Source organism: Danaus plexippus, chromosome 28 (assembly GCF_018135715.1).
Source record: "Danaus plexippus chromosome 28, MEX_DaPlex, whole genome shotgun sequence".
Classification (NCBI taxonomy): domain Eukaryota; kingdom Metazoa; phylum Arthropoda; class Insecta; order Lepidoptera; family Nymphalidae; genus Danaus; species Danaus plexippus.
In genome coordinates, this window is record NC_083556.1 from 3,629,300 (window position 1) to 3,650,243 (window position 20,944).

Consider the following 20,944-nt stretch of genomic DNA (forward strand, 5'->3'; position numbering starts at 1 on the left):
TTACAGTTAAAATGGAAATACCAAAATAGTTTTAAACAAAAGACTTTAAATGCAACATACAAATATTTCAAAACAAAATACTTAATTACTTATTTAACTGACCCTAATATTAGTCCTAAGCGTTCCATCTTTCTTGTACAGTCTTGTTAAATAGATCAAAACCATAATTAATAATTATAACATATATTTAGAAGGTAATGCTTTTTAACCTACTGCTGAAACCGTGGAAATGAAATTAAAAAAATCGACACTATCAAACTTTTAAGGTTTTTTAAGGTGGTAGAGCTTTGAGATCAACTTATTGCAGCTCGAACATGATCAGGCTCTACCGGGGAAGTAACATTCTCTCACAGAAGATCGGCGTGAAATAACTTTTAATGGCTGTGTGTGTTTGTCCGATGAGTGGGAGAGCCGTTGTCTTGTGGCCCCGGGAACAGGGAGTTCCCACCCTTTCCTGCCATCTCCTTATTCCCACCTCTCCTTCTACCTTAACAACCATGGTTGGTAACGCATCCGTCTATCATCTAGACATGTTGCTGATATCCATGGTTGACGGTAACTACTGCCCATCAAGTAGGCCGTCTGCTCGTTTGCCCCCTTTCGCATAAAAAAAATAGTCTGGCGGCGTCGGACTAATTTCATCCTTAACAGTACACTGATTCACATCGGCTAGTGGAAAGAATTCAAAGAGTGTAATACAAATAATTCAAAGTGTGTAAAGATTATACAATATTGAATATTAAGCATCAAGCACATAAACCCAGAACTATAAAATACTATTTTTGGTTCATAAAACATATTCAGTCAAAATAGTGAAAGATTATTTTATTTAAAAGGCATGGTAGTCCTTCAGATTGTATGTCATTGTAAAATATCAAGCAATCGGTGTTTGGTGCGTTTAAAAGAAAGGTGTATCCATGACGTTAAAAATATTGAGGAGTTTGTCGTTCAAGGGTTTTGATCGTCACCTGGTTTTATTCGTACCCAGGTGACCCTTCACAATCCATTGTTGTTAAAAATTATCAATCTGTCTCTTACGAAGTTTTTTCTTGAGTTCCCCTTCGATCCTTAGGTTTTTAAAGTTTTTAAAAGGGATATAACGAATATTATCATGCAGATTTGGCTCATTGACGACGATTTGAAACATGTTAAAGAATTAATAAATATAAAGATTTCATTCATATTAAAAATAAAATTTTAGTGAATGCCGAAAAGTTGTTTTAAAGAAGGTGAAGTGCCTGTCACGTTCATGGATTTATTCTAAAACAGTTTGATCACTTCGGACTCGGAGATTACTCTTGACTTTAAATTAACATGTTACTACAAGTTTATGTTTCGTGAACAGATATACCAAGTTAAAATAATAAGTTAAAAATATACAATGTTTACGTGCGAACTTATATCTGAAGATAGTGGTGTGGGATAAATAATATGGCTGGCCAATATTATAAGGTCAATTAGTTTAGAATAAAGATAATTTAAAAAAGGTCCGTACAACATCCGATCTACTTACATGACGCTAAAAAAAAGGATAGTTAGCTTCGTCTTATACGAGTTAGCGACATCCGGTTCCAACATAACATATCTAACTATCTATGCTTACCAGAAGTCATAATACCTTATAAATATATTATTAGTACATTCACTATTTGTTAGAATATAAACTTAACAATTAACAGTAGGTATATGAGTTATTTTCCTTCATTAAGTAATTTTTACCCCAAATTGAGAAACTGACATCTTTGGAACGAATGATAAAAATTACCAAACATATGATATACGCACTGTATTCACGTATCATTATATATTATAATGTATCGACGATATAATACAGTCTATGAACTATAAATGACAATTCGATTAGTGTTTAACTATAGAAGATTGTGTTAAGTCTTACACATGTTCATCTTTTAGGATTCTACTTGATCTTACATTCCTCATTTGGTTGCGAAAACTAATTTTATTGTGTCAAAAAAGAACCTTTTTGATACAGATTTATTAAAACCAAATTTGGACGGAATCCACGAGCTGTAATGAATAAAATTCATATTGAATACGCAGAGGTTTCTATATGTTTATTTAAAAAGAATAATTCAGAATTCTTAACACACATGGGACTTTAAATCTTAAATGTTTGAGATAAAACTTTATATGCGACTTCCAACAAGGTTGCGTTAAACGTTTCACGCCGAGGGAAAGAGAAAGAAAGATACACAAATGTAGAAAGTAGGAGAGAGGAAAAGAGTGAGTTGGTAGATTCCACGCACACGCGCATGGTGTTCTTGCTGTTCAGCCAAGTAAACTGAAGTACGCATGGGGGTGCCTGGACTTGTGTTCTCTTGCTAACAGCGCACACTCGTCTCTTATAACTTCATACAGATAGAAGTGGCAACATGGAACAAATATTTTACAGAGAACACGCCACACGTTTTACATCATTTTTTTTTTTTATAAATAAATCCTCTCATCCATAATTTGAACTATTGATAAAATTATTTTCTTCTTTTTAGTTCGTTTTATTCATAAAAACGTGGTTTTTAATTCTTTTAAACTATTATTTTCTTTCTATTTTATAGTTCGGCTATCTGCAGAGGCGTGATTTTAGCCCAGTGATCGAATCAGAAAAGTACGCATGCGCAAGAACACACGCTTGGACTATCTCTCTTGCTCTCACGTAAAGGACGCGAAAAAATATCATTTAATCCTGAAGATCCTCATTAGGATGGCAGAATAAAATTATTAAATTATTGTATTTCCATCAGTCTTTGAAAAGTCTACCAAGTTTAAATGAAATCTAACCGTTCAGAGTGGATTAAAATTAAATTCAAAGAAGTCGGTTACCAACCAACAGACAGACAAACAAACAGGTAAAACTAATAAAAGCGTGCTAAAGTACGTATTACTATTTATGTTTCCCTATGTATATCTTTCTGATATCAAGAATACGAAACTGACTTCCAAAGTGAATAGTGGTAGTTAGGTTACTGTCACATTTGTTTACTTAGTTATGATATTTTAAACCGTTTCTTATCATACAACCAAAATGAAAGACACTTTATTTTCCACGTTGCAACTTTGTTTACTATTAGCTTCACTATTTATATCATATTGAAATGTAACTTCCGCTTCCCTGTGAATATCTAGAAACCATAATAGCGGCGGTAAGGTCCCATACAACGGAAGGGACTCGGTCTGTTGCATACTCTGCACTGTTTCCGCATGTGGACGGGACAGAGGGGACTGCCTCGACATTGCTTCCTGCTTTTGCTGATACATGAACATCTGCTTTCATTTTCATCTGTTATTGGTTCCAAATTAGCTTGCGGCTTCTTCCCGTCCTCTATCGCTAGATTATTAGAATCTGTATAAGGAGGACTTAGTAATACAATAGACGGTCTGCGGCAATTTTTGTTGCATCTACTGTAAGCTTGTGACGAATTCTGAGAGAATTGAGACAACGAGTCCTGCGGCAGACTGCGTATTGAGATTTCGTCTACATTTTGTTTAGATGACTCTCGGTCTAATAATGATAACGGCCTGCATGGCTGTTGTTGTGTGACTACTTTATTCTCTGAAGTGAATTGCGATGATGGACGGAATGAGTTGAAGGTATATTTTTGGGCATCAGGAAACTTTTGATTTCTACAACAATCACTACACGTGTATCTTGATTGTTGGCCGCTCTGATTAGATAGAGCTTGACATGGTATTGCCAGTTCTTGACCTACATCCGTCTGTTGGGCACAAGAATTTGGACATTGCGGTCGTATTGATAAGTTGGACTGTCGCAAGTTTGCTCCCAGACCCCCTTGTTGGATGGAATCCTTATCAAGCGGTTGTAAATCCTGGCCAAGGCTGTTAGTGATTCTGGGCATGATTTGGTTTGTATCTGCAGTGTTAGGGATGTCTCTTTTTAAACCAACGGAGCCACCTAAATATTGGTTCGGTCTTAAATTACTGACTTCACCATTTGCATTGGGTATAATCTGAATGGTTTCATTCTTTCTCATTACTGAGGAAGTTAAAACTCCTCCCTCACAGATTTTTTTGTAACTCGATTCTGATTGATTGAGGCTATGATCAAAATCTTGTCCTGGTGCTCGAGGACTCACAATATTGTCTGTACTTTTTCTATAGTTTGTGGGTTGTATGGTGCCATGGTAGTTCGAACCTATCGCTCCAGATGTTCCTGTTAATAATGACATCCATTTTTGATCCACATCATTTTCCTTGTTTGCAACTTGTTCTGCGCCATTTTGATTATTTATACTCATAGGATTATCATTTCTAAAAACATAATCATTCGGAAAACTCATATTTTGATTACTGGAGGAGAATATCTGAGGAAATTTTGGATTTTCCGTCGTTTCCAACCTTTTGATAAATGCATCAACTTTTTGAGGATCGATTTCATCTAGTACTTTATGCAGACTTTTTATTATTTCATTTTTAATTTCTTGATGATTATTTTTAAAACCATCTTTTTTAAAATCACTCAATCGTTTAGCTAAACTGTATTTCACTTGGCTCTGTAATGGTAGCTTACTTTCGACTTCAGCGATGGGTAATTCTTTAAAAAAAACATTCACTTCAAATTTCATTAGGATTTCATTTACTTCGTCTAATATAGCGTCATCACTCGGTGTTGGTACTTTAGACAACTCATTCATCAGTTGATTTCCTTTCGTTAATGGATCAGATTCAGCGTCATTAGACATACTTTTTTTCTCAAAAAAATATCTTTGCACAACTCTCTGTAACATTATTTTATATACATCACGATTGTTTTCATTTCCTTTAGAAAAATTGTAGACAATAAAATCATCAACAATTTCATCTCTCAATGTTCGTAGCAAAGCGCCTTTTGTAGTAGGTACATTTCGGGGTGGTTCTAAAATTTCATCCGCAGTATTTTTAAGAACCTGTTTATATTCATAACGTGCTTTCTCGTTCTTGATTAGGGGTTTGATAGATTTTATAGATTCTTTGAATTGTTTTATTAAGAAAATTTTGTTTTGTTGTAGTTCAACCGAAGCGGGTAATGTAGACATTAGATCTTCTATTTCATCATCAAGCAGTGAATCATAGAGAAGATCATTCTCAAATGCTTCCAAGTTTAAGTTTAATTCACTAATTTTAATTATTAATCTTACAACAAGACTGTCTCTTATTGTTTTTGCATTATCTTTATCCTGTTGACTATTTTCTGGTAGTGGTAATTGTTGACACCACTTTTCTATGACTTCCAGGAGAAGGTCAGTAGGTTTCCCCCCTTTTTTACAACAACTTCGAGGAATTTTAGGTGACGATGATGAAGTTGGACTGAACCACAATTTCCCTTCGCTGCTCGGTCCAGCTAGTTGGCTTGTAGCTAAGTTCCCTTTATTATTATCTTTATCTAATAAAAAATTTTCGAGAGTCACATTTCGGTCAGACAGTTTACATGCCCTTTCTTTCTTGGATAAAATAAGTCCTTGTAAAAGTGCATTTGTTAATTTATCAAAGCTATTTTCATGATCTGGTAATATTGGTAATTTCATCAGCCATTTATTTATTTCTTTATTGATTTTATCATTAGGGTTCTCGCAATTTTTTTCGAATGCATGTATTCTTTTAGCTAACATGGATATAATTTGTTCACGTTGAAGTAATTCCTCAATGCCAACAGCTTCTCTAATAGGTAAACTTTCAAACCAAACGTCAATGACACAGCGAGTTTTAATTTCTTCAACTTCTCTTGCAATTGAGTTTTCATTTGGAACTGGGACAGAGAATAGAGAGCCGTACAGTTGATTAAACAACTTGTCCTTAGTTAATGACACAGAATTAATATTTTCCACGTTTTCAAAATGATTATCAATTTTATTTCGTATTTTTCTGATGCAATTAATTTTAAAATCATCATGAGCGTGATCAAAATTTTCCAAAATAAACAATTGTGCTAACAGACTTTTATAAATATTAAAACCGGGACAGTCTTTTTGATGGAAAAAAACAGGATTAGGTAAGGAAATTTCAATAGTTTTTTCTAGTTCCTGTCTATATTTCAAGCCAGCTGTCTTCTCTCTCATCACGTTTCTATTTTCATTAACTTTATTCAATAATTGTCTTTTCAACATTTGTCTTGAATGCTGAAGTTGAGGATTTTGTGGCAGATCGTTTAAACCTGAATCTATTTCTTCTTCTAACATCTGCAGATAAGTAATGTTATTGTTAAAACAATCAGGAATTTTGTTCAGTTCATTAATTTTCTTATAAAGTCTTGTACTAAATTCTTCTTTTAAAGTGCGTTCCATAGAAATGTTATCAAGATGAATTGGTAAATTGTTGCACCAACCCTCAATTGCTTCAACAATTTCTGTACCAGGGTCAAGTTTTTCAAAATCGTTTGTTAAAGGATTTCTTTTACAGCATGGAGAAAGAGATTCGCAAATGGATTTTGAGTTTTCCGTAGCTCCCGCTAGGACCGCACAGGGTTTATCTATACCTTTATTAACTTTTTCCATCCTATTCCAAATTTGTTGAACAACAACGGGCAGCACAATATCCTTTTTGGGATCCAGCGGTAATTCTTTAATCCATGTCCTTATATAATCTTTTAATTTATCATCGACTTGACTATTATTTGAATCAACATTTTTTATTTGCCATCTTTCAGTCATTTTTTCAGCTAAATTGCTTATCATTGTAATAATTACGTCCTTTGTATCCTCGATTGCCAGCAATGGTAAATTATTCAACCAGTTACTTACCTCCTTAGCATAATTGAGTTTAACATTGAAGCGTTTGCCTAATTCTACACTTGGTTGCGACATTTCTGAGAGTCTGTTATATACTTGAGACGTGCTTAGGCTGGTAGGATTATCCTTGGCCATATTATCCACTTCTTTGTAAATTCTTAAGGAGCAGGCATCAAGTTTCAGCTCATCGTCGCCGATGACGTCGCTTTTATCTCGTATGTACTCCTCGATAAAGTCACTTATATTGTGGTCTGGGACACTGCTAATGTTTAAAGACAAACCTGTTTCATTTGCAAATGCACAGCATTGGGGAGAAGAATGAAGTTCATCTATATTACTGATTAAAATATCGATAAAAGTGGACATGTTCTCTTTATACAGATCTTCTATAGGCAACACTTCTGTGCATTGCATAATTCTTGATTTAAGTTGTTGCTGAAAATCTTTGGATTGAGAATTACTTTTTTCGATTTCATTAATTATTTTTGCTAAATCAATAATCCACTGCGCACGGTCTTCATTGCCAGACACATTGAAAGAACCTTCTAATGGAAGTTCTTTGAGCCAGTCCGATATAATATTAATGAACTGTAATTCATTATATAAATTATCAAAAGCTAAATTGTCATCCTCCTTATTATTTAAGTTAGTATAGACTTCTCGTCTGCTTGGTGTACTTAACTTCTGCAGTTCCTTTTTTAAAATATGGCCAAACACTTCTCTAGTCAGAGCGTTATCTTCATCATAATTGTGCTCAATATATTTGGAAATGAATTCCTTTAATATCGCTTGGAGCTTTAAAGGCTGACCATAAGGTTCTTCATTTTCAATTGCATTCTTATCAATAGGAGACATTTCGTTAGATCCGGACGATATTTGCGTTTTCTTTGCATATTTTTTATTGTTGGTTTTAGAAAAAGTTGGAAGAGAAACCTTTTTCAGCTCTTGTATTAAATTTTCAACGTATGGTTGTGCGTCAGCTATATTATGAAACCAATTTAATCTGTTGAGCCACCTGTTGATAAAAAATGATAAAAATTTGTCTTTTTCAACTCTGGTCTCCGGAACCAACTGTTCTAACTTAACTTGATCTAAGATGTCGTAAGCGAGATTATTAATGATAGTGTTTTCATTTTTCTTTTTTTCCAATTTAGAGCCTTCGATAGGCAAAACGTTGACCCAAGCCTTTAATACCTGCGATATTCTATTAACATATTTTTTTTCTTCCATTGTTATTTGCTGATTACTGTTTGCACTTAATTTTCTTTTTAAAGTGGGTAGCAAGGTGTTAGGTCCACGAATTTCTTGTTCGGATTTGTAGACAGAAATAAAACTTTGTGTTCGAGTCATCCCATTGTTATTAAAGCAGACAAAATTGTATGCTGTCAGATATTTACCAGTGGCTTCAGTTCTTATTTGATCTAAAATATTACTAGTCAAAGTGGAAATGTTGTAGTCTGACAGGTCAGTACAAAATTTTAGAATATTGAATATGTGTATTTCTACGTAGTAATCTTGGCGCAGGCAAATAAACTTAATGTTTTTCAAGATAATGTTTATAATGTCTGTTGCGATAGAAGTTGAAATATTAAATTTTTGTAATTGCCCCCTAACAATTTCTTGTACTATATGTTGATAGGGATCTACTTGTTCACAATTCCAAGGGCTCATATCGTCAGGACATTCTTTGAAACAGGAAGTATAAGACATTGAATAAACTTCTTCGTTACTGAATTTGACGCTCAGTAATTTAACGGCAATTTTTTCTGATAATCGATTAAGATATGTGTAGTTTTCAGGAGACAAAAATAACTTGTCTGCATAATCATTTAAAAAATTAAATATTTCAGCTTTGAGCATCAGTTTATAATTTGATGTAGTTTTGGAATGTAACAATTCTTTTAAACGATTGGTGAGAGCGTCAGTCATCATCATCTTTTCATTTTTGTCTAAGTTCCTGTGAATGTCCTCGATCCAATTAAATATCATTTCTTTATAAATATTATTTTCAAGTTTGGTATTTTGTTGTTGTTAATTTTCACATTAGGTTCTTGAATCGTTTTCTTGTAAAAAGGGTAAATTTTGGAAAGGCTTCTACGGTTGTCCGAATCCTCTATTGCTGTATAATATTCCTGAGTATTAGAAGCCTTGTCTTTTAGATTACTTTTACTTCTCTGGGCTTTGTTTCCTGCTGTAGTATGAAAATTGATATTATTATTCAAATTATAGATTTTCTCTACAAGTACTTGTTTTAGTTGGTCCAAATATTCTTTATTTTCTAATAATCTAGACAACATCGGTAATGAATCTATAAATTTATTTATTTCCATTGACAGTTTTGTATCATAATAATCTTCTTCTACTTCAGAATGCATTTTATTTAACTTTTCTATAAGATCATTGACAATATTCTGTTTTATATTTTCTGAACTTGCATTTGAATATCGCGGCAAGTTTTTAGCCCATTCAAAGATTACATTTTTGAGACCTTCTCTATATAACAAATCTTTGGGAGTTCTTTCTGACCCCTTTTCTCTGAGATCTGTTGTTGATGTCTGTTCATCAGAGCTCATCGTCAAGTCGTTGCTTATGCTCTCCGTTCCAGACTGAAATAATAATAATAACTTAAAAATTTCTATGGTATGCTCTAAAAGTGAAGAATAAATACACATATACTATAGAAAAATATTTAAAAAATATTTAAAAAAAATATGCGTGACTTCTAAAAATTTTGAAAAAATGTTTACTTACAAATTTTCGAAATTTTTGGTATTGGACTTTTTCTTGATTGGTGCTCGAGTTGTGGGTTTGTATATGGCGTTCGAGTCTCTCCTTGATAATAGGACACAGGTCTTCCGTGCAAGACTTAAAACAAAAAACTTTTACATATATTTGAATAATAATATCACATATAGAATAGTCCTCATCAGTCTTACCACGCATGATTTTATTTTGTCCTTGATGTTGCGTATACTTTCCATAGGTAATAAATTTATGAAATCTTACGCGGAACTCATAACATTGGAGAGAGGACTAACTTACACAAAGCTATCAGATCGTAAATCCTTACAAATATTCATATTTTGTAATTTAATTTAAAATATGACATGTTGTTTTAGTTGCAACGAGGATTGACTAAAATTAGGATTATTTTTTTTTAACTTCTGATAATTTTCGATTCCATGTCTAGTCACTTTTATAATTGAGTGGAGCCTAAAAAAGTTATTTTTTTGACAAATCCATTATTTCATTAGAAAATGTGACTTAGTGTGATTTGACAATCTGAAAGAATCTATGAAATACATAAATATTAATCATATTTAATGCCAGCTACACGCCTTACGGCATACTTGCGCAAGTGCATATTTACACAAATACACGTATTTCGGAGGTGACCACAAACGCCTCAAACATACTTGCACAAATTTTATTTCAGGGATACATGTTCAAGTATTCGTACATGCAGCGAGCCACTTATGCTATGGATCAGTATCAGTAGTTTTCTTTATTTTAGCGACAAAAGAAACAGAAAATTCAGAAGTGATACCGAATTATATGAACTAAAGAGGGGTTCAATATTTTTGTCCCTGCTGTCGAATTCTTTACTTTTGATTTGCTAAAGACATGATTCATATCGCAAACTGCATGCCTCTCGAAGGAATCGTTCATTTTGGCACGATAATGACGTGCACAGGTGGATAGCTAAAAAAATACTAAAACTTGTGAAACTGCTAGCTCACACGTTCATGTATACTTGGGCAAATGCAGTATTATTCAAGTCAGAACTTTTTCGACAATTGGTGCCTGTAAGAAATTTACGCGGTTTAGTTTCAATACATGTTATGCAAGTCCTGACTTGCACAAGTATACTGTAACGTGTGTGGCCGGCATAATACAGATCGTGTAGAAACTCCCTGTAGGGTTACTGGCCATTTAAAATAAAATGTTCTTCAATGTCATAAATTTTTGTTGCGTATTCGAACAAAGAAGATGAAAAGAGGACACTAAATTTTCTGTTTGCCAATTTTAAGGAATTCTATTAAAGCTAAATTATTGAAAGAAATGTAAATGTATTTGTACAGGTTTAATTATAATATCAGATTATTTACAGTTTCGTGAGCTGCAGTGATGTAACTTTCGTTTCATCTTCAGACTTCACAAACCAAATTGACGTCTATTACATACTTCTTGACTTTTTTTAAGAATTTTTATCACATAATGGTTCATTTTCCAGGCCTGTACACAACTACGAACACTACAAATGCTGTTACCACCCTGATCTCTGCTATTCTTCTTCTCGCATCCTGAAAATGATCGTAACTAACTACACTTAATTATATTTTTCAAAGCCAGTTCCTCTTTAAATAAAATGTTTATTTTCCAGTACATTCCTGCTGACACCGAGTTGTAGGATTGTCGCGTACGTCATCTTGCAGTTCTAAGTCGCCTTTACGTTTCCAAATTTTACAAGTTAAGTTTCCGAGGCTTCTGCTGAAATATAGGAAGAAAAATTGTCTAACTTTGAACAATAGGTAACCTGTCATAAGCTTTGACAATGGAGGGTGAAGGTATGGTTGCGGTCGTGCGTGGTCTCCGGGACGCCGGGCTTGCCGTGACGCTCATGGATGCGGGGAGACAATATACATTGGTACCAGACATGGGTATGATTTCTTTTTTAATAAAGAAATTTAATTTTTTTAAGTACTTCTAGACCCATTGCTCCGCTATGTTAGCTGTAATGTCCTAAGCAGCATATTAGAGTCTTGGTCATATCGTTTCTCCTTAAGGTTCCGTCCTTGTTTAGGATCTCAGCCGAGGGTGAACGCCTGTCAGACGACTGGCTCGCAGTGTTCATGCGATGCGCGCCGTGAAAACGGTGTTCAAGTTACTGATGGACGATATGCAAGCATGTATAAAGTGTGTATCGCTGTTTTATTGGTCTTTAATATATTGGGTTCATACCTTCAACAAATGTTGTCCTTGCCTCCGGTTCTCAAGGATTCTCTAACGTTATATTCATTTATGTATTTGTACTTTCGTTTGGAAAAGATGGTGCACTGTCACATTACCCCGACTTCTCCTCCAGACCTAGCCACGGAGTTTCCTCCCCAAAGAGCTGAATTATATCCAGGTGAGGAAATTAATTTCATATTTATTATACATTATAGCGACAGCTTGGACTCAATGTGTCATATATAAGGAATATTTTACTTTGAAAAAATATATTTTCATTAATTCTAAGGTCATGGTAATTTTGAAGTTGGCGGTCTAGGCAGTGGGGAGAGTCAGTGTTTACCAAGCAAGTGTACGGGATTTAGAGGAGGAATGTGCTGGGCAGACCGAGGTATGGTTAACACTTACATTGCTGTACGGGTATGGCAGGAGGTCTACTTATAATAATAATAACGAAGCGCTATTTAATTACACAAATGCACATTCAGAAAAATAAACTAGAGTAAATACGGTAAGTAAAATATTTAACTTAATCTGACTACATTATAACCAGGTTAGATTAATTTTGTTTTTTTTTGTCATGGCTGGTATGGAACACTTTAAACACTTAAGTTTTAGATAGGGAGGTAGGAAGGTAATGGTAAAATCATTGAATTCGTATTCAGTTCTATTTTGTTGATTAAAAGTGTTTGTAGTAATTTGAGTATTTCTTTGTGTGCCCTTAGTATATCTTAAAACTCATTGATATTCCGCCATTAATTTGCTTCATGTTTCTCTCTTTTCAAATAGAAATCTCTGGTTGCCCAAATTAATCTAGCTTTTTACAAAATCTACGGGAATTTTATTTACAAAGATATACGTGGTGTCGCGATTAGTTTTATCAAAATTCATTAGTTTTTGTTTCATCAAAATTCACTTCCGGACGGTTAATGGCGCTAGCTCCGAGTAGATCGCAATTCATATTTCTTAGTATTTCTCGGTGAGTGGAATTATATTCTCTTTGTTGATACTTCGTTCTGCTTCGGGTCAGTCAGTCGTTAGTCGCTACTAACGGGTTGGCTAGTTTGGTTAATTGCGAGTGATTCCCACAAGTCCTTGCTCTCACGCAGTGTGGCAGGTTTATAGTGTTTGATGAAGCTAATATTACTTTCTGCAGTTGCGATGTTAGATCTGTTCTATGGTATATTCTTCACAATAATATTTTTTAACTTGATTCCAGTAAACGTAATAATAACTGGCCTATGTTTTTCGTCTTTTTCTGCTCTTCGACAGCTTCTATATAGTTATTTTCGCAAGACCACTTAATAAATGTTTATTATTGCTATGGTTGTGTTTACTAATTTTTCATTACATTTTGTTTTTTCTTCAACTCCGCACAATAAAAAATTCTAGCGTCTGGTCTGCCTTTCCAAGTTATTTATTTTATTCTGGTCTTCTAATATAGTCTCCGTGGATTCATTTTATGTCATTCTATTTATCTTCCATGTATTCTTTGTGCTGTTTAAGATCTTTCTGCATGTCTATCAAAATACTTTTGACAAATTTTCGCTTGTAGTTAACGAAGTATCTGGCATCTTTTGTCCCCTTCATTCCATTTTCTTGTTAATATTTATTGACGCTTGAGTCCGTATTTTGCAAGTTTAAATTTCACTCAGAAAACAATGATGTTCTATTTATTTTACAGCTAAGTCTTTACATTAATTATGAAATGTAATTGTTTTTTATATTGCACTTGGTCATTTAAAATAATTAATCCCGGAGACGTTCGTAGTCAACATATATTCGTAATGAAATTTAAATAAAGAGAGTCAGCATGATTAAAGATGGCTTTCTCTATTTATTTTGATATGTAAAGACAATCAAGCTCTCTTAAATCACGGGACTTCGGGGCTGTGGTTTGGCAATATGACGGTGGGTTGAACACTTAAGACTTCACGTCGACCAACCCTTTCCGTTTGTTCTCTCATCGATTTAGATGTGCCCTGGTTGTGCTTTGACTTTCACTCCTTAGCTCAGGAAATATATTCTGGTTAAGTTAATAGCATTTTTATTTTATTGAATAGAAAGTTATATAGTATATGCATCTGTTTCTGAGCAGGAGCTGTTTTCAGCCCCAGGCCGTCTGTTCGGGACGATCTATTTGCTAACTCGCTTCGAAAGTATCCCAGTCTACTTCAAGATCGATCTTCGGAAATGGTTGAGAGACTCATTAATTTCACTCAAACTAAAAACAGTAAGTTTACAAGCAAGTGAGTTCCAAAACATCACAATGATACAAAGCACGGTGTATATTTAAGGTTTAAAGAACAGAAACATTACAAGTCCGCCAGTGGACATGGAATCGGACGCGTCCAGCCAAACGCTCGTCGGACGGAGCCAGCGATATGAAGGAGAAAGACACATTAGAACCAGGAGGTAACTTTTATTTTAATAACATGATATCTGTTCATGTTTGCTTTCTGAAGGGGAAATCCGTTGGGAACTAAGATCTTATAAAAAATTATAAAATATGTAAAACACCGAAACCCAATTTATTCTATATTGGGGAATCAAATTGTTTTTTTTACATTGGGCCTTTATAATTATTTTTGAATAATTACCTAATAAGACAATATATTATAGTAACTTATACCAAACATGGTTTATGTCATTCATTTACAATAGGACTGAAGAATCTCCGACCAAAGAAAGATCAAGAAAAGTCGTGGTGCAACAAGAAAGACAAGAAAATGTGGAACCCTGGAGGAGGTGCACATTCAGTAAAACGAGTGACGTCAGATACTTAAGAGACGTGTCAAAGAAAATGCGAGAGGGCATCAGAAATTTATCAAGTCAAGTAATAATTCGTTTCCAATAGTAAAGTTATTGTGTTGGTAGGTGGAAATAATGTAAACTGTTGCTATTCATTTAAACGTTCTGGTTCCAGTCGAACAACCAAGGAGAGCGAGTGACGAGAGGCAGACTCGTGTCTTCATGTTCTGAACAAAGGAGTGTGGTCAATCAATGTGTTCGTACACTATAATTATCATTGTCATTTGTTAGGTCAACTGTCATTTATAAGGTCATCTTCCGTCACTATGTAGGTACCCCAGTATGTAATGAGTACAATACTTTAGTATTTCCACATTCAAGTCAAGTTGTAAATAACACTAACCTGTGATCTTGTTCCAGAGTACCAATACAGTGAATATGGAAATACAAGGTAATATGTACGAGGCGTTATAAATATAAATCTTGCGCTTGCTCGTTCATATCTCGAAGTAACCTTTCCTTTGTGATATGTTTTAGCGGCCGTCCAGATGGTGTCACGAGAAGTGGTGACGGTACCGGGCGACGTGCCGCCTCAGAGAACAGTAAGTTGCTTATTTGCGATACACGAAGAGGAAGTGTTGTACTAGTTTCGGAAATTAAGGGACAAACATTTATTTCACAGACATTATTATCCGTAATATGTTACGTACACCGATTTTTTCATTTATTGTTCAATAACTATCATCAAACAAGATACATATTTTGTTATTTCTCATACTTGTAGGTAGCTGTACCACCAACTTCAACTTCATCATTAGCTGCGAGGCAATCCGAGGACGCGGTGTCCTGCTCACAGAATATTCATGAGTTGAATAAAATAAGACATATCACTGAAACCGCTCGGACGAAACTAAGCCCTGTGGACATAAACGTACAAACTGTGTCGAGTGCCGTTGAAATAAGTCTTCCCAAGTTTAGAAATCGGAAAAGAAGCAAGTCTCAAGAAGAAATAAGATTGCAGGAATTGATGAAAGACGAGATCCTAGACCTAATGCTTCCTTTATATAGCTGCTGTGCTAAGACGAAGCCTTTTCGGAAGGTTCAGAGTAGACCGAATAAAAACGTTTTCAGTTTTAAGATAAACGACGAAAACTCATCACACTTTAATACACGTCAAAGAACACTCGAATGTGGCTTCTCGAAAGCAGATACTAAAATTATTAAAAGATCTCTCGCTAAAATCTTTCACGCTGAAGTAAATCCATATAAAAAAAAGAATGAAGACGCTTTGATGAAACTGCTAGAGGATTGGATAAATCTTATTCCGCTTAAAAGTGCCAATGCTATCAGTATGAAGTACAACAAGGAATATTTGTTTTATAACCTCTTTGAATATTTAAAATATGCACTTTGTCATTTGAGGGGTTCCGAAGAGAGATTTAAATTAAAATCTGAAGTAATGAATACACTCGAATCAATTCCTCTTGATGTAAAAGGAAATAGACGAGTTTTTGAAAATAGGTTGGCCGAGATTTTAGTAAATAAAATGAGCAGAATAAGAAATAAACAAACTCATAAAGTTTTAGTGGATGTTAATAGTGCTGAAGACATAAAAAGTCTTAAGTCTGCTTTAAAAAGACTCGATTCCCCATCTAAGCGTGAACTCAAAAATTTTGTTTTGAATAAGCTGGCAACATTTCTCAACAGATGGGAATTAAAATTAAATCAAACTGAAATAAAAGGAATAGAGGATGAATTGACGGAATTATTATTAGTTTCTAAAGATTTAATAAATTGCTGTAAAGATAAACATCTGAAAATAAATATGACAGAATTGCTAATGGATTATGGAATCGCGGAAGACCAAGCCAATATTTTTTCTAATACTTTGTTGAGAAACTTTAAAAATATTTATATAGACAGAATAGGACCGGAAAAAATACGTTCTGAGACGTTTATCGTACTTTCAAATACTAAAAATGTACCAGCGAATGGCAACAACTTCAGTATTCAGAGCATCAATGAGGATGACATTCGAGCTAATATAGAAAGTTACACCAACGATCTCTGTCATCAGATCGACGAATGGCTTACCCGGTTACCGATATCCCTTCCACAAGATAAGGCGTTTCGCCAAGTTGTCATAAACGATTTAGCCGGTGATATAGTAGACAGGTTGAGATACATTGATCTCAATCCAGGTACCAGAAGTTCTGATGAAGCTGAACTTGAGCATTTGAAATATCAGATATTTAAATGGATAAATAAACTTGTAGCAGAAGATAATTTGGAAATTACAAAGCATGCACCTGATCTAATGCGACGTATCAGAGACATCCCAGTTCCCATGCTCTCAAAATTGTGTGATTTAAATTCAACAAAAGTGAGCCGTAAACAAAATGCAGAAATAAATAATAACAGAGCAACATCATCAAAGCAATTCTCCAGTGTGCCTCAAGATCAAATTCTGTTCAATGTTACTCAAGAAAGATGCATGAATCCAAGTTCGGCCAATGACGAAAGTAGACATTCAAATCTAGATACCACAAATCCTTATGAGAAAACAATTAAAGAACTCGAAAAGGAGTATGAACAATATGTAAAAGATTGGGTAAAATTAATACCGATAGAAACAAAAACACCTGAAGAAGAAGCAATAGCCGAAAAAGCTAGACTTGGTATCCATAATGGCTTGTGGAAAGTTGTTTCCAAATTAAATTGCGATCCTGCAACGTATTACAACCGTTTCTTTTACGAAGATCTTTTGGATGAAGGAATAGAAGATTTACTAGATTGTTTACCTCAAATTCCCGAACTTTTACAAAAAAAACATCTTCTTAAAGTGAGATTTATAGAAAAAACTACACAAATTAATGAACAGATAGGAGTAAACGAGAAGCTTCATATAAATATAACTTAATGAAAAATATCTTTAATAGCTTACGACAACATGGTTTAACAAATTTAAATGGGGACGATCCTTTAAAAATTCATCACGATATGCAAGTGAAAAAAATTGTCGAAGAATTTCTTTTATGCACAAATTATGAAAACGACGATAAAGTGAAGGCACAAGTATACAAGAAAAAATTGTTAAGACATATAGATGATTTTATTGAGGATTTAAAACAACACCACCCCCAACAGCTAAAAGACGTTGACATTTCTTCGTATAAAACCGATATTATTAACATTTTACTTAAAGTACGGTTACCTTGTGAGGAAATTATAAAACAAGAAGCAGATAGTATTTTACTAGACCTCGAAATTGAACAATGGTATAATGATTTACCTATTGTACCGAGTGAAGACTTTAAAGAACAATATAAAAGAAGCAAACAACGTGAGTTGTTGGCAAATAAAGTGAAAGAGTTCGAAAAAAATAATAGTCAGTTGACAGATAATGCTTTACGTATTGAAGTGTCGAAGCTCTTGGAAAATACACCTTTAAAAGAAGGAGAACCCTTAAACATTCCTTTTATAACAGAACAATTTGTTAACAGAATAAGAAATAGACCTAGACAGGAATATGCCAATAGACTAGAACAAGGAACTATTCCAAATTATGAAGATTTTAGTAAGGAAATATCATTTTGCTCCAGTTATATCAACGCGCCTAGAGCCCCAGTTCAAACTCAGGAGCCACTAGATAACAATGTGAACAAATCAAATCAATGTAAAAAAACATGTAGTGGACAAGTGCCTAATGCCTCCTTAAACTTCTCCCAGGGTAACGTCTCATCTAAAATCCTGACAAACAAGTCTCGCGTTGTAATTCAAGAACCACCGGCTTACAGAACGTTTGATGAAGGCCGACCACTTAGCTCTACCTTTTATCAAAATGATAATAGTCCAGAGTGGTTAACATTGGAGGAAAGTCGACCTAATGTACAGAACATACAAAATCCACAATACATCCAAGATGAAAATATGATGTCGATCCCGCCCTGTTGTGTCCCTGAACAAGTTAGACCACAAGTGAATTTTAAAATGGCTACAGATAATGACCAAAATATGTTTAATAAAGAACGACTATATCCGATTAATAATGACAACCGTTATTCTGGAAGAACTAAATCATCTCGAGGTATCCTAGGGACTAGCCAAATTGCTGGACCGAGTGGGTATAGTGCAAAGACATCGCAAAATGTGAATAATAATATTATGAAGCCTCACACGTGGGATGACACTTCTCAGATTCCTCGAAGGTCCAAAGTGTCTAAAACTCCGATCCATGCTGAACAAGTACCGGTCAAATCAGACGAATGTTCTATATCATGTCAAACTTTTCGCGATAATAACCCTGTATTACAAATAGGTGACGTGGAAAATAGAGAAGATAATCAATTGCATGTAGCCACTAACACTGCTCCCGGTAATATGTGTTGTGACCCATCTTTGTATTCATATACTTCTCAACGAGGCGTTCCTATCCCTGACCCAGCTAGTAGAAGAAGAGGGAGTCCAGTCTCACTGGGTAGAGATTCAGGAAGGCGACGTGTGGGAGTCTCTGATGAGGACGATGATGAAGTTCCTTGTCGTTGTATTGAAAGATATTGGCGAAGACCCAAACGTTATCCTTGCGAAGCTTTAGATAACCTCCCTCCCTGCTTTTCCTTAATGTTTCCATATCCCTATTTCTTTTGAGTTGCCCATAGATCCTTTCGATTACAAGATTTTGAATGCTTTCGATATAAATTTCTAAATATTTTTTTTTTGTAAAATATGTATGTATTATTTTCATTGATATTTGTTTTGATAAAAGGTGTTAGTATATTTATGAAGACTCGAACAAAGCTTTTTGTTGATTTCAGTAATGACGCTGCTTCTATTTTAATGAATGTTTATAAAATTGTACTGAAGTTATATTAATCGATATGGTTTATTGAAAAATTACATTTAGGACTTTTTTTATTAAAAAGCTATTTCAGTTTTGTTTTTGTTTGGTTAGCAAAACTTTAATCTAGATTTTTGGGACGCTACGGTTTTCTCCAGGCCGCCATCTTTCGATTTGAATTTGATAAACTAGCGACCCTAACTAAATTACTATAACTATTTGTAGAAAATATTGTTGTTTATGACTTTGATTAACATGGGAAAATGAAAGTAATCCTTTTTTTAACAAATTTTACTTAGGACGTGATAACTTGATTTTACAGAAATAAATTGTTGCACTTTATTTTCATAGAGGTATTTGTTTTTTAAAAGCACTGAAGTTCCTGCAAAATTAGTTTTTATTTAAGTCGATTTATAAATTTGAGATATGTTCTCTGCAATTGTCCTTGTATGTATATAGCTCCGAAAGCTGATGTCTTATTAAAGAAAAGTCTTATTAAGAATGTTAAAATCCCAGAACACCCTCAACAGTAAACCACTTCTCAAAACGGTATTAATCGCGTTTCCATCTGCTTTGATATAGTGTTAATGTTAGACTGCTCATCCCTAAACTCATAGCGGCTCTCGGGAAGTTAGGGTCAAACGCTGCTCAACGACGTGTTGCTCGATCTGCTACAGAGGTTGATGGAAGTTGAACGCCTCATCAACCACATATTCGTTCCTGAATCGGTGACGGGCGTCTGACACGCCGTACTTTGGCACTAAAATCACCTATAGTTCATTTCAATAGAATTTCACAATCTTGTAAACAAAGACCAGTTGACCAGGATTACTCCGTTGTTACGTACAACTGAATGTCAGTCCTGATAATAATTACATCTCAATAAACCCACCACTGTTTTTACCAGTTTTTCATCTTTAAATAACTGCATATCGGATTTATTACAAATTCATTATTATAAAGACAGGACGCCAGCCTCGCTGACGTAGCTAATGTCTCTTGTTTCAGTACGTTCCAGATATTTCAAAATGAAACTTCAATTCTTCTAAATGTTCTTGTATCTCTCGAAAGTTCTTCATAATCACATTCTTTATGCTCCGCACTCGCTGAACTCTGCAGTCCCCTGTCGTGCGTCCAGACGTCATATTTATACCAGAATTCAAACATAGTTCTATTCTCTTTGATTTCGTTTTACTTTTAACAATAGTACGACGACCAATAAGTTGTTATAATAATTGATGACAGCCTTGAGTTATTTTCATGTTGCATCCGTCGTTGAAGCTGCTTGAGCCGATACGGCCATTCTGGCAGGCGGTGCGTGCTCTGCACCTGCCTGGTGGTGTGTTCTCTCTTGCTTAGCTTTCGTTATGTTCTCGTACCCGTTGCAGGTCTCGTAGAGTAGATGGGCCAGGTTCAAGAATTGATGCTTCATCATCCGAAGTCATGCCGATACGGTTATACTGATGCGTGCTCTGCATTGTTTTCTGTGATAACAGAGAGATACTTATGTAGTCTAGGTACTTCCACAGTAAACCTAGATAACTTTATATTGTTATAGTTATGGTTAACAAATTTGTTGTGGTCGTATGGGTTACGTTGTTTATTACGACTCATCGTGATACGAAATCATAATATCACGTCCAATTATTTAATCTACTTATGG

At 34.6% G+C, this 20,944-nt stretch overlaps 3 protein-coding genes across 7 annotated transcripts; 2 read left to right on the forward strand and 1 right to left on the reverse strand.

Annotated features, from left to right (window-relative positions):
- Positions 1-3,054: 3,054 nt before the first annotated feature.
- Positions 3,055-10,008, reverse strand: LOC116776408 (uncharacterized). The gene is made up of 3 exons (XM_032669602.2): positions 9,677-10,008; positions 9,492-9,605; positions 3,055-9,346 (listed from the first exon to the last, which is right to left on the reverse strand). The coding sequence occupies exon 3, from the start codon at positions 8,727-8,729 to the stop codon at positions 3,141-3,143; it is 5,589 nt and encodes a 1,862-aa protein (XP_032525493.2). The 5' UTR covers positions 8,730-9,346; positions 9,492-9,605; positions 9,677-10,008; the 3' UTR covers positions 3,055-3,140.
- Positions 10,009-10,706: 698 nt separating this feature from the next.
- On the forward strand, positions 10,707-17,507 carry LOC116776390 (uncharacterized). Of its 5 annotated transcripts, XM_032669588.2 has the most exons (14): positions 10,707-10,804; positions 10,975-11,056; positions 11,125-11,160; positions 11,273-11,401; positions 11,545-11,657; positions 11,790-11,871; positions 11,983-12,084; positions 13,792-13,926; positions 13,991-14,108; positions 14,358-14,529; positions 14,620-14,700; positions 14,865-14,895; positions 14,982-15,046; positions 15,229-17,507. In XM_032669588.2, the coding sequence occupies exons 4-14, from the start codon at positions 11,296-11,298 to the stop codon at positions 17,362-17,364; spliced, it is 3,141 nt and encodes a 1,046-aa protein (XP_032525479.2). In that variant the 5' UTR covers positions 10,707-10,804; positions 10,975-11,056; positions 11,125-11,160; positions 11,273-11,295; the 3' UTR covers positions 17,365-17,507. The 5 variants fall into 5 exon arrangements, with proteins under 5 accessions (XP_032525479.2, XP_032525477.2, XP_032525480.2 ...); XM_032669586.2 differs by having other exon boundaries at positions 11,125-11,401; XM_032669589.2 differs by having other exon boundaries at positions 11,125-11,401; positions 12,001-12,084.
- Positions 17,366-19,378, forward strand: LOC133319784 (uncharacterized). Its single transcript, XM_061525417.1, has one exon. It carries the CDS (start codon positions 17,445-17,447, stop codon positions 19,089-19,091), a length of 1,647 nt encoding a protein of 548 aa, XP_061381401.1. The 5' UTR covers positions 17,366-17,444; the 3' UTR covers positions 19,092-19,378.
- The last annotated feature ends 1,566 nt before the right edge of the window (positions 19,379-20,944 follow it).